General features: G+C 45.1%; 1 protein-coding gene across 5 annotated transcripts in view; it reads left to right on the plus strand.

The window, feature by feature from the left end:
- NTM (neurotrimin) overlaps positions 1 to 14442 on the plus strand; it is a 1092588-nt gene that overhangs the window by 320515 nt on the left and 757631 nt on the right. Inside the window, exon 1 of one of the 5 annotated variants that reach the window (XM_089314442.1) lies at positions 8233 to 8326. The exons of the other annotated variants lie outside the window; for them this stretch is intronic. Coding sequence (XP_089170568.1) covers positions 8248 to 8326 — 79 coding nt within the window. The 5' untranslated portion in view covers positions 8233 to 8247. Of the gene's footprint in view, positions 1 to 8232; positions 8327 to 14442 lie in introns of those variants that run through there. 5 annotated transcript variants of the gene reach the window in all.

Here is a 14442-nt window from a genome sequence, read left to right on the forward strand (position 1 = left end):
TTTTTTTAACTTTTTTAAAAATTTATTTGACAGGTAGAGTTATAGACAGTGAGAGAGAGACAGAGAGGCAGTGAGGAAGGTCTTCTATCTGCTGGTTCACTCCTCAAATGGCCGCTATGGCCAGAGCTACGCCGATCTGAAGCCAGGAGCCAGGTGCTTCCTCCTGGTCTCCCATGCGGGTGCAGGGCCCAAGTACTTGCAACATCCTCCACTGCTCTCCCAGGCCACAGCAGAGAGCTGGACTAGAAGAGGAGCAACCAGGACTAGAACCCGGTGCCCATATGGGATGCCGGAGCCACAGGCAGAGGATTAACCAAGTGAGCCACGGCGCCAGCCCCCTCACTCTTTCAATCCCACCTTCCTTCTTTTCTTTATTTTCCTTTAATTCTGCAATAACACACAATCATTTTACTTTATAATAACAGAATTAATACATCACTAACCATAATGTTCAACAGATAAAAATTAGGAAGACTATTGTTCCACAAGAGTATAGACAAGGGCCAAAACAACAACCAAACCCTAAGATGTCAGTTTTATTCTTATGCGTTGTTTTTCTTTCATATTCTATATTAGCTACCACATGTGAGAGAAAACATGTGGTATTTGTCTTATTTGGACTGGCTTATTTCACTAGCATGATGGTCTCTGCATCCATTTGGTTGCAGAAGACAGGACTTTATTCTTTTTAAGGGCTGAGTAGTATCACTTCATGTATATATACCACATTTTCTTTACCCAGTACCTGGATTGATTCCATATCTTAGTTATTTTGAATTAAGCTGCTATAAATAAAAGGGTATAAATAATTCTTTTACTTGCTGACTTCATTCCATTTGGGTAAATTCCCGGGAGTGGGATGGCTGTGTTATATGGTAGACGTATTTTCAGATTTCTGAGGAATCTCCATGTTGTTGTCCATAATGGTTGTACTAGTTTGCAGTCCCACCAACAGTGTATTACAGTACCTATTTTTCCATCTGCTCATCAGTATCTATTTATTATTTTTATTTTTGTATGATAGCCATTCTAACTGGGGTGAGGTGAAACCATCTGGTTTTTATTTGCATTTCCCTGATGGCTAGTAATCCTGAGCACTTCTTCATGTGTCTGTTGGCCATTTGTATTTCAGCCTTTGAAAACTGCTTGTTTGTGTCCTTTGCCCATTTCTTAATTGGATTGTTTGTTTTATTATTGTTGAGTTTCTTGATTTCCTTATATACACTAGATATTAATCCTTTACCAGATGCATAGTTTTCAAATATTTTCTTCCATTCTGTTGGCTGCCTTTTCACTTTATTGAGTGTTTCCTTTGCTATGAAGAAGTGTCTTAGTGTGATGTAATTCCACTTGTCTACTTTCACTTTCATTGTCTGTGCTTCTCCGGTCTTATCAAAGAAGTCTCTGCTTAAGCCAACATGTTGCAGAGTTTCTCCAGTGTTTTCCTCCAGTAATTTGATGATATCAGGACATAGAATTAGATCCCTGATCCATTATAAGTTGGTTTTTGATTCAGGTGTAAGGTAGGGGTCTTGTTTCATACTTCTGCATGCAAATATCCAATTTTTCCAATGCCATTTGTTGAACAGACTGTCTTTTCTTTAGGAAGTAATTTTAGTTTGATTGTCAAAGATTAGTTGGTTGTAGATGCATGGATTAATTTCTGGGGTTTCTATTCTGTTTCATTGGTCACATGTCTGTGTTTCTGCCAGTACTAAGGTGTTTTGATTATAACTTCCCTGTAGCGTGTCTTGAAATCTGCTATTTTGATGGCTCCAGCTTTGTATTTGTTTTTTAAGATCAATTTAGCTATTCGGAATCTCCTGTATTTTCTTTTTTTTAAGATTTGAGGCCGGCGCCATGGCTCACTAGGCTAATCCTCCGCCTTGTGGCACCGGCACACCGGGTTCTAGTCCCGGTCGGGGCGCTGGATTCTGTCCCGGTTACCCCTCTTCCAGGCCAGCTCTCTGCTGTGGCCAGGGAGTGCAGCGGAGGATGGCCCAAGTACTTGGGCTCTGCACCCCATGGGACACCAGGATAAGTACCTGGCTCCTGCTATCGGATCAGCGTGGTGCGCCGGCCACAGCACACTGGCTGCGGCGGCCATTGGAGGGTGAACCAACGGCAAAAGAAGACCTTTCTCTCTGTCTCTCTCTCACTGTCCACTCTGCCTGTCAAAAAAAAAAAAAAAAAAGATTTGAAAGACAGAATTAGAGAGAGTTGGAGGCATAAGCAGAGGCAGAAAGAGAGAGAGAGAGAGAGGTCTTCCATCTGCCAGTTCACTCCCCAGATGGCCTCAATAGCCGGAACTATGCTGATCCGAAGCTAGGAGCCAGGAGCTTCTTCCAGCTTTCCCATGGGGGTGCAGGGGCCCAAGCACTTGAGCCACCTTCCACTGTTTTCCCAGGCCATGGCAGAGAACTGGATTGGAAGTGGAGCAGCCAAGACTTGAACTGGCACCCGTATGGCATACCAGCACTGCAGGCAGCAGCTTTACCAGTTATGCCACAGTGCCAGGCCCTCCTGTATTTTCATATGAGTTTTAAGATACTTTTTTCTAGATCTGAGAAAAACTTCCTTGGTGTTTTCATTGGGACTGCATTGAAACTGTAAATTTTGGATAGTATGGACATTTTGATGATATCAGTTTTTCCGATCCAGGAACATGGAATATTTTTCCATTCTTTGGGTCATCTATTTCTTTCCCTAATGTTTGATAATTTTCATTGTAGAGATCTTTCATATCTTTGGTTAAGTTTATCCCGGGATTTGTAAATTTTTTGTAGCTACTGTGAATGGGACTAATCATGTAAGTTCTTTCTCAACCATGGCATTGTTTGTGTTTACAAATGCTATTGATTTTTGTGTGTTTATTTTTTAACCTGCAACTTTGCCAAATCCTCTTATGTGTTCCAATAGTCTCTTAATTGAGTCTTTTGGTTCCCCTATATATAGGACCATGTCAGCTGCAAACAGGGATAGTTTGACTTCCTCCTTTCCAATATTTATCCTTTGATTTATTTTTCTTGCCAATCACTGTGGCTAAGACTTTAAGAACTAATTTGAATAGCAATGGTGAGAATGGGCATCCTTGTCTTGAATGGTTCTGTATTTTACTAGAAATGCTTAAAGCTTTGCCCCTATTCAATTTGATGATTTCTGTGGATTTTTCACATATCGCCTTGATTATGTCCTTCTATACCCAATTCACTGAAGGTTTTTATCAGGAAAGGATGTCATATTTTATCAAATGCTTTTTCTGCATTTATTGAGATATTGTAATTTTTATTCATCAATTTGTTACTGATATATTATTTTTTAAGAGAGTACGGATGTCATGACATTTATTGTGATATTATTGATTCGCATATTTTGAACCATCCCTGCATTCCTTGGATAAATCCCACTTGGTCCAGATGGGTGAATTTTTAATGTGTTGTTGGATTTGATTAGCTAATTTCTTGTCTGTAATTCTCTTTGTTGTATCTCTTTCTGATTTTGGAATTGAGATGATGCTGGCCTCATGGAAGGAGTTTGGGAGGATTCTTTCCCTTTCAATGACTCCAAATAGTTTAAGAATAATCGAGATTACTCTATCTTTAAAAGTTTGGTAGAATTCATCAGTAAAGACAACCAGTCCTGGGATTTTCTTTGATGAAAGGGTCATTATTATTTATTTGATTTCCATCTTGGTTATTGGTCTACTTAGGTTTCGTATGTCTTCATGCCTCAATCTTGGTAAATTGTATGTGTCCAGAAATCTATCCATTTCTTCTAGATTTTCCAATTTGTTTGCATATAGCTGTTTGTAATAAGTACTAACAATTGTTTTTATTTCAGTGGCAAGAGTTGTAACATCTCCTTTTTCATATCTGATTTTATTAATCTGGTTCTTCTCCCAGTTTTAGTTAACTGGGCCAGTGGTTTATAAATTTTATTTCTTCAAAAAACCAAGCTTCATTTAATTAATCTGTAGTATGTTCATTTCTTGTTCATTTCTTCTCTAATTTTCATTATTTTTTTCTCCTACTAACTTTGGGTTTTGTTTGGCTTTTTTTCTAGATCTTTGATATGCATTATTAGATCATTTATTCAATACCTTTCCATTTTGTTGGTGTAGACCCTAATTGCCAAAACTTTCCTCTTAACCCTGTTTTTGCTGTATCCTATAAGTTTTGATATGTTGTGCTGTCACCTTCATTTTATTCAAGGAAGTATTTTTTAGTTCCCTTTTTATTTATTCTATGACCCACTGTTCCCACAGGGGCATATTGTTCAGTTTTTATGTGTGCATGTGTGTATATTTTCTAGAGATTCTTACAGTTGTTAATTTCCAGCTTCATTCATCGTAGTCAGAAAAGATACAGGATAAGATTTCATGTTTTTTGAATTCATTGAAACTGTTTTTGTGGCCTAGCATATGGTTTATCTTAAAGAATGTTCCATGAACTAGTGAAAACAATGCAGATTCTGTGGCTATAGGATGAAAGGTTCTGTAGATCTCAATTAGGTCCATTTGGTGAATCCTTGTTGATATTTTTTGCTAGTTGAAATGTCCACTGATGAAAGTGGGGTGTTAGAGTCTCCTATTCTTATTGTATTGGAGCCTATGTATCCTTTAGGCACACTCACATTTGTTTTCCATAGCTGGGTGATCTAGGATTGGGTGCAGATACATTTATTATAGTCACACCTTTCTGTTGAGTTGATCCTTTCATCATTATATAATAATTTCATTTGCCTTTTTTAAACAATTTTTTATCTCAAAGTCTATTTGGTATTAAGATAGCAACTACTCCTTGTTTTTGAGTTCCATTTGCATTGACTATATTTTTCCATCCTTTCACTTTCAGTCTGTATGTTTCTTTGTTGGTGGGGTGTGTTTCTCATAGACAGCATATAGATGGCTTTTAGTTTTTAATCCATTCAGCCAGTCTGTCTTGTAACAGGAGAGTCTAGTTCATTTACATTCAAGGTTATTATTGACAAGTAATGAGTTGGTCTTGCAATTTTTCCATAAGTCTTCCTATTTTTTTTATATCCTTTGTACTTCTACCAGGAGATTTTTCTGCCTTTACAATTTTTTCAAGATGTCGATTCCCAACACTCAGGGAATTCTGAGCTTCTGGAATCATGCTTAATAATTGTCCAAGACCCCGCCACACCCTATATCCTTACTGGTTTCCCAGCACAGTCACAGATTTCCCATAGTCACAGGCTACAGGGGATCCACTCTGAGCCCTGCACACCTCCCCACACGAAGAGAAAGCTGCCCTGTCCCTGGACCCAACCTCTGCCCAACAGAGATCAGTCAGTGCTCCACCTTGACAAGCTGAGCCTGGCACTTTGGTGGGAGGATAGGAAGGGAGCAATGTGTCAAGTGGGTATCCCGCCCCCACCAACTCTCTAGGCCAGACTCCTCTCGCTTATTCTGGAAAGACGGTGTTTCTCCCTCTGGTTGCTGGGCACTCTGGTGGGAGGAGGAGAGGGGAGCAATATGCCCTCTACTCAGAGTTAAGTGGGCACCCTGCCCAACCAGCACACCCACCTGGACTCAAAGTCAGTGGGAACTGCGAGGCTGTCCCCCAGACAAGGTCACCAGTGGAGGTCACCAGGCTTCTGCAGACTCCTCTCACCTTGCTCTGGGAAGATAGGTCCACCGCCAAGCACTGGCCGTGGGAGTCAGTGGTGGTGTCCTGTGTGCTGTTGGCATGTCTGCACAGTCTGTGCTGCTCCACGGAGTCTCTCTTCCATCAGTAGGTCTTTAACTAAAAACTTCTCTCTGGCTATCTCCTAGGAACACAGATCCTCCCCTGTTTTTCTGGTATCTTCCCATGATCAAAAGCAGCATTTTTTCTCTTGGAATCCTTAGTCTGCATTGTCTTTATCCAGTCCTCTGATGTTGGACACCCAGGTTAATTGTGAACAGTGTTGCTATAACATAGTGGTGCAGATATATCTCTTTGATGCAACAAGTTCATGTCTTTTGGGCACATAACAAATAGTGAGATACTGGATCCTATGGCAAGTCTATTTCTAGTTTTTTAAAAAATCTCCATACTGTTTTTCCACAGTGGCTGCACTAGTTCACAATCCCAACAAGAGTTTATTAGAGTTCCCCTCTCTCCACGTCTTTGCCATCATCTGTTTTTGCAAAGCCTATCATTACAACCTCAGAACCTGCTGCTGGGCTGTGCTGTGTGCTTCAGGTTCTCCATAACTCACAGATGAGGGAGCTCTGGGGGCAGACAGGTGGCTTCTCCCAGTGGGTGGGGCACAGACTCCATCCAGGACCCTGTTTGCTGAGTCTCCACCCACACTTGTTACAGGGCATAGTAGATTTCTGGCTGTAGTCCATGGAAACCCAGCTCGATTACTCTCAGTTTAACATTCACTGTGAGAACAACAAGAGAGCCACCTTTCTGAAGTGGAGTGCTTTGATTTGTGTGTAGGAACAGCCGTTTCTGAGCCAAATGGTCGAGGAAAAGCTGAGGGGCTCACCCAGGACCTTCTCCGAGTCTTTAGCAGTGGCCCACGGTGAAGCCTCCAGGGGCAGAGCAGGAGAAGGAAGCATCACTCAGACACATCAGACAGACAATGATTGCATTCTTAGCAGAGCATCTCAAAGTGAAAACACTCTTTAGGGAACATGACATTGGGATTGGCAAAACAGGGGACAAGTGGCTATTTCCTGCTTATACTGACCTCTGGGTACCTCTCCAGAGGGCCTCAGAGAAGCTTGGAGGAGGACATACAGGAAATGAAAACCTCTAAGGAGAGGATAAAAAGCACTGAGGTCAGACACTAGTGTTGTGGAGTCAAGGGTTAAGCCACCTGTGATGCCGGCATCCCATATCGGAAAGCGGGTTTGAGTCTTAGCTGCTCTGCGTCCAATCCAACTACCTGCTAATGTGCCTGGGAGAGCAGCAGAAGATGCTTGGGCCTGTGCACCTCTGTGGAAGCCCAGGATGGAGCTCCTGGTACTTGGCTTTGGCTTGGCCCAGACCCAGACACTGGGGCCATGTGAGGAATGAACCAGTGCTTGGAAGGTTAATCTATCTACGTATCTATGTATCTATGTATCTATCTATCTATCTATCTATCTATCATCTATCATCTATCTATATCTATCTCACTATCTCTATCTCCATCTCTCTAACTGCTTTTCAAATAAGTACCTACATCTTTTTGTAAAAGAACTCAGTTTTTGTAGACCTAACAAGGAAAACATGCCGGCCTGCCACTGAGTCTGACTATGCAAGTCTGTTAGAGCCCCTGACGCATCCTGCAGTGTGCTGAGGGGCAGGCTGGGGACAGGTCTCCAGGGCAGAAGGCACCGAGCCCAGCTTTCCTGCCATCAGGGTAGTGGAGGGACTGAGTCAGCCACCTGTGCAAGGCTTGCTCCTTGGGGAGAGGGGCCGTGTGGGGACCAGGAGCCAGCTGAAATGTAGACTTTGAGTCCTGAGGTCCCCTAGACCTGGGGTGGATCCTGTTTGGTGACAGGGGCCTGGACCAAATGACCCATGCTGTTTGTTGCTGGCCTTATAATGGCACAGTTGGGGACATGTTGTGCAGAAGCAGGTTGGAGCAGTAAGCACCAAGGGGAACCACGATGCACGGGGGATAGTGACGATGGGTGAGTTCACTGTAAACTGAAGCAGGAGAGGGCAACAGAGAAGAGAAAGATGCAGAATCAGAGTGTTTGAGCAGGTCCCGGAGTCACCAGATGAATGGACATGCACCCTGCTGGGGAGAGCTGGCCGCCCCTCCTCCTGAGCAGCACAGCTCAGAGCTGACCCAGGGTCCCCGTCTCCTCCACTGCCTGTGAAGAGAAAGGCTCCTCACCCCTCCAACCCCAGTGCCCACATCCCAGAGCCTCCTCTGACCTCTGTCTCTGTGCGTGGCCCCTCCTTTCTCCTGACCGTGGCCCCTCCTTCCTCCTGACCGTTCCTCCATGCAGCATGTGGTGAGGGTGGTGAGAGGCGACAGCAGGCAGCCACAAAACAAAAGGAAAATCAGGAAGGCAGAGTGGACCTTGGGGATGGGCTACTCGCAAAATCCTGAGTTTCATTAAATATAGAAGGGTAGGATGAAAAAATAGTATTCACTCATTGTTATGGTTTCAAAGTCAGAAGCTGGCCTTGATTTCAAAGAACTTGTATGTAATGTGATGCATGGCTTTCTCTTCTGTCTCTCTTTTTATAGGTAAGTGACATTTCATTCTGCTCATCCCCAAGGCAAAGTTGGATGTTTTTAAAGTGGAAAAAAATGAGCGGAAAAAGAAACGGGGAAGGTGGGAAGAGGTGGCAGTCGAGGGACAGCACAGGTAGGTGCTCGCTCAGTTCTTCGTCCTTGGCGCAGAACGGCCTGGGGGGCTTCTCTGCACTTGGTGGTCAGCCCTTTGCTGTGGGTCGTGGCTCTGGCTTTGGAACGGGATGATGACTCTGCTGTTTGAAACCGGTTGGTCGTGTCACACGGTGGCTATGTTGTGGTTGAGACGTCTTTGCCTGGTGTGAAATGGATTGGGGATCGGTGCCCTGGAGCCGTGGGCCAGGGAAGGTGCTGGAACTGCACGTTAGGGGAAGCACGAGAAATCAGATTGGATGTGGAAAGCAAAGCAAAACTAAGGGGTTCTGAGGAGGACAGTGAGGGACACAGGAGGCAGACATTCCTGCCACAAAGGAATTGCAAATGGTCCGAAATGTCTGGACAGAAAAGAGGTTTGTCAGGAAAGTGAGATTGGCTGGTGCGTTAAGACCCTTTTATTTAATTGTACAACTACCGTCAATGCAACTTTCTGTTCTTGCCTGGTTGCTGAGGCTGAGACGCCACTTCTTTTCTCTTTTGCATGATGTCGATTAGCTTTCTAAAAACCTGGAGGCTGATTTGTCTTTGTAGTCACCGCACCTCTCCTTGAACAGTCAAGGAAAGCATTTGGAAATCCCCAAGTCGTCTGGGCTTTGTACTGCACTTAAATCCAACTGATGTCCCCCAAGAATGGAGTGGAAGTGTGCGTTTTTGCTGGTCCCACCCCCCAAGTTGCCTGTGATCCCCTGATATAAATAACTGATGGCTCATTCTTGCACCTGTTTTATTTACTTGGTGTGTAAGAGAGAGAGGCAGAGAGAGATGCAAATCATCCTATTTAATGCTCTATAAATATAGACCAAGGACTTAACACTCAATTCAATAAAAATATTTAAAAAGTGCCTACTTGTTCTATGTCCAGTTATAAAAGAGAGAAACTGAATTGAGTGGAGGGTGGGAGATAAAGGGAAGATGAAGGGGCTGCTGTGGGCAATGATTCAGTTGCCTAAAACAATGGTATCCTACACGGGTGCCGATTCAATCCCCGGCTGCTCCACTTCCAATCCAGCTCCCTGCTAACACACCTGGAAAGTAAGTGGATGATGGTCCAAATGCTTGGGCCCCTACCACCCGAGTGGGAAATCCAGATGGAGTTCCAGGCTCCTGGCTTCAGTCTGGCCCAGCTCTGGCTTTTGCAGCCATTTGGGAAGTAAACCAGAGGATGGACAATCTCTCTCGTGCACTCTCTCTCTCTGTCTCTGTAATTCTGCCATTCAAGTAAATCACTAAATATCAAAAAAAAAAAAAACAAAAAAACAAAAAAACAAAAAAACAAAAAAAACAAAAAACAAAACAAAAAAAAAAAAACAAGAAACAAGAAAGGGGAGAGAAAAACAACTCCAATATGTGTGGAAGCCTTCAGAGACACTGAATCTAATCCACACAAGCAGACAAATCTGTAGAATTCAGAGGTTTTTGGAAAGAGGCAAAAATACTAGAAGTTGTCAAAAGTGCTTAATTCTGCCTCTAAAATTTAAATACACAGATGTTCTTTAAATCCACTTTTCTTCACTTTCAACAAAGAGGAGGAAAATAAAAGAAGCAAGAGGAGAAAGCTGAACACCCAGCTCCCTCTTCTCAGCTGGGAAGGTGCCATGGTCTATGGACAACCTAAAGGAGATGCTGGGTGCCTACCAGTGGGGTTTATTCTGCTTTCTCAGTCACTGTGAAGTGCTCGTACTATATCCCATGGCTGTGGACAAACCTGGGACCGCCTCTTGTGGTGTGCGCTACGTCCAAGAAAGCTAAGCTAGCATCCCTGTGGTCCCAGCCCAAGGAACGGGTCTGCACCACCCTACTCGGCCAACAAGAGCCGCAGCTGGAGCCACGCCCAATGGGGTCGGGGAAAAGTGGTAATGCAGTCCCTCCACCACAGCCATTGTCCATCAACGTTCACAAGTGGTCGAGTTCATTGGAAAAGTCATGTTGTTTTCCTTTGCCTGCATAATGAGGGCTGCTATACAATGTCGTACTTGGTGTTCAGCAAGAGAGTTGGAGGGATGGATGGGGAAGGGGCGGCGTTGTCTTCCAGCCTTCTCGTTCGGTGCTGTGGTTTGCTTTGCCAGCTCAGGAGCAGTGAACTTGGGAGGCCCTGCTTGTTGTGATAGATGAAGCCAGTGCTTCAGAATTCCCTATTAATAAGGCAGTAATAGAGTGCATGTTAATTTTACAAGAAAATCTTCCACCGAGTCTATAAGCACATGGGATATAGTTGAATAGTTTCAATATGCTACAATTCTGAGACTATGAGACTCCCATCCTATTTGCACTTCCCTAATACACAACACATTTGCTACCACTACCCTGCCCTTGAGGAATGAAAGGACAAGGGGTCTCGTTTGCACCCCTCAAACACGCAAACACTTGCCCTCGCTCCCCCACACACCCAGGCTTATTTTTAGATGCATATTCACAAAGCTGTGATTGTTGGCTTTGAAAGGTGACAAGGAGCAGAGATGTTTTTCAGAGTCAGATCTGCCCTCCTGATGCTGTCTCCCAGGATACAATGGGTTCTGTTTCACCCCCTCCCTCAACACATGCCCTGCTCAGTGGCTGTGTTTAACGTCACAGCGTGGCTGCCAAACACGCTAGACTCTTCATCTCCTGGGGCTCCTGCGATCTGGCCACCTCCCTGCTCTGGGGCCCAGGTAGGCACAGTTCATCATTTTGAGTCCAGTGTTGAGCTTCCTCTTGCTATTTCTCTCTGCATCTAGGGTTTCTTTGCTCCCTCTGTCTGTCTGCACCAGTCCCAGCTGGATCAAGGGTCAGGCCCCTGGACAGCATTCGGGCTTCCTGCTACTGGGATTTCTGGGTTTGGGGAAGCAGCAGGGGGCATGAGGTAGGCTGGATGTGGTAGCTTCTAGCAGAGATGGACAGGAAAGACTACTTCAGCTTCCACAGCAGGCTGTGCCTTCTGCCCGCCCCTGCGAGCTCTGTAATGGGGACTGCGGGCACCTCTGCTCCCTAGGGGAGAATGGTTTTGTGTAAGCTAAGCCTTCCTAAATTTCAGACCCACACACACACACGTTCACTCACTGATTTTATTTTCAAAACCATCCTCTGACTGCGATTTCATCTTCTTTTCACCCACAAGGACATCAAGGCTTCAAATAATGAGATAATTTACCCAAGGTCACTTGATCTTGAAGCCTGAATTTGAACTTGCATTTGTCTGTTTGAGACTCATGTCTGGGCTCTTCACTGCTCTTGTATGACCCAGGATTACCATCCCCCAGGAGCAGAGGGGGACCAGGAAAGGAGAGTGTTTTGCTCCCTTTGGGCATGGCTGTGGAAGGGCTGGGGCAGGTGGATACAAAACAGCTGGACCCAGATATGGCAGAACCAGGTCTGAGGCCTGCATCTGCCACTCATTCTCCATGAGCTCTCTGACAATTTATTCCATTCTCTGAGATTCTTACGTGACACCAAAGGCATCTGGGTTTTTTTTTTTTTTTTAAGAGATCGATGGGACAGACACACGTCTGAAAGGGTGGTCCAATGAAGAACCCCCTTTCACCCTGGTCCTCCTCATCTTCTTGATTTTTTTCTAATGAAGTCTAGAATTTTTACCAAAGCAGGGAGAGTGCATGGCAGCTTTCTGAATCTTTACTTTCTCTCAATACCAGGCCTCGTGGAGAGCAAAATTAGCCTGCCAATCACTCAAAAGCGTGTGGGCCCCAGGAAATTAAATCCCCCTCTCTCTAGCTGTCTCCCCTCCACCCCACCCTGCCCCCAGTGCTAGGTACCAAATGAATACGCACCCTGCACGTTTCTGCTCCTGTGTCATTCCTTCCCAGACAGTAAATTGAGCATTCCAGTCAAACAAAGCTGGTGGGTTTCAGAGGAAGTTTATTATCCCCAAGGTCAGAAGGTCACAGGAAGTCACTGGGAAGAAGGTGGCGGCTGCTTTCATCCCGCGTTTCCACATTCCCTTTCCCCAGAACCTTCTAGAAGCTGCCCTTTTATATCTGTCCCCATCCTTTAATGGCAGAGGGAAAAAAAGAGAAGGCTGTGGCTCAGAGAAGCCAAGCAGAGGCACTGGCACTGCTCAGCAGAGCCTTGGGTGGGGCTGGCTCTGGGCTCCGGGAACCTGTCCTCTCATGCACCTGTCTAACAAGTGGGGAGAGAACCCCGGAAGTGCTGCCTGCAGACCCCAGGACATGCCTTAAAGCAAGCCAGACTCTACATGCTGCTGTGCCTACCATTCCTCCCTGCTCCCAGGGGGGAAACTGCAAAGGAATCCCTTCTGAAGGTCGACACTGCACGCAGCTGCCTTGCCTTCTCCGTCTTTCCCATCCATACAGTCTCCAGGGTGAGTTAGCCTGATCCTGACATTGGCCCAACCATCCAGCGTGAAAACCTTTTTGTCCCGCAGGGTGAAAAATACCTGGGGTACGTAAGAGATTGCACGGGTGTGAAAAGCTGGGTACAAATTCCACAACAGGTGTAGGAGGAAAAGCTTAATGCAAACCTCTTGGTCACCAGCAAGGGCTCAATCGTACCTCTCCCAAAGTTTGTGTGGGAGTCCTAACCTCAAGTACTTCAGGGTCCGATTGTGGTTGGAGACAGAGCCCTCAAAGAGACCACATGGCTGGACCCTCCCCCAACATGGTGTCCCTGTAGGAAGAGATTAGGACACAGACGCACAGGGAGAACAGTGTGAGAACACAGAAGGTGAGTCTTCTAGCCAAGAAGAAGACTTCAGTGGAAACCAGCTCCACTGGACACCTGGCCGTGGACTTCAGCCTCCAGGAACCTGACAAATGGTTCCCCGCAGTTCAAACCTGGGCTGTTACAGCAGCTCGAACCGACTAAGATGCTCCCAAAAAGGGTTTGCTAAGGCTCAGGTCATGTGTCTGAGAGCAAACAGAAGCTCTCACGGGCCCCAACTACAAGGCATGCTTTGAAGTCAATCCCTTTTCTGCCATATTTCATGCCTTCAGCAAGTCATCATTTTGATCATTTTAATTTTGACTGGTTTCCTTATCTGTGCAATGGGTATGATATACATATACATATATACATATATCACTGTTGCTTTGAAAATTGATTCAGATAATGAATAATAAATACGGTAGGATACATAGTGTTCAATATCCAATTTTCTACTCCTGCTATGTCTCTTAATAGTCAGGAATCAATGTTAACCATCAGTGTAGTGTAGCATATGCCAGGCAACACACCAGTTATTCACCAAAGTTGCTACATTTGCCCTGATCATGTTCTCTCATGGCAATGGAAGATAGCACATCTGTGCCCGGGACTCCACACTCAGGTCTCCTGAGCTCTGGGCCATGCTGGTTCAGGGTCTAAGTGAGGCCCTGACCCCCTCCCCTACCACCCACCTAGTGTTGATCAGCTCCCAGTCGTAAGCCTTAGGAGACTGATTGCCTTGGATTACGATTCCTGGGAGGCTCACACCCCTGTCTCTGCCCTGTCTTCTCTCTTTCCATTCCCAGAGAGCTTCCTTACTTAAGTGAAGCCAACAATGATGAACAACTGCATCCAAATTCTAAGGATTCACTCACAAGGACTTACTTCAGGAAGGATGATTGGCGATCTTGACCCTGAACATGTCACATACCACAGATACATAAAATATTGAAAGGGTGTGGGGTGGGGCCAACTGCCCTGCCACAGCCAGGCTTATCCCAACATGGAGTCCTGCCTACAGCAGCGCTCCTCCCAGAAAAGCAAATTTCAGAGTGAAGGCGTGGACTCAAAACACACCCTATTCTGACATTTGAGATGAGAGGGAAAAAAAACCCACTGTTCCTCAACAGTAGAGACAAGGGTTATAGACAATCATTGAGTCGCAAAATGTCAGTTTCACTCCTATACATCACATCTTTGGTACTCCATTAGTTACCACAGATCAGGGAGAACATATGGTATTTGCCTTTTGGGGACTGGCTAATTTCACTAAGTGTAATGGTTTCCAGTTGCATCCATTTTGTTGCAAAAGACAGGAGCCCGTGTCTGTTAGGGGTTCACTAATGCCCAGAAGCCCTGGATGGCGTTCCTATTGCGTCCTCATCAACAACAGGGTCCCCAGGCTCACCACATTCCAAAGCG

This window comes from Oryctolagus cuniculus, chromosome 1, assembly GCF_051225735.1.
Source record: "Oryctolagus cuniculus isolate XC-2025 breed Fujian yellow rabbit chromosome 1, ASM5122573v1, whole genome shotgun sequence".
Taxonomy (NCBI): domain Eukaryota; kingdom Metazoa; phylum Chordata; class Mammalia; order Lagomorpha; family Leporidae; genus Oryctolagus; species Oryctolagus cuniculus.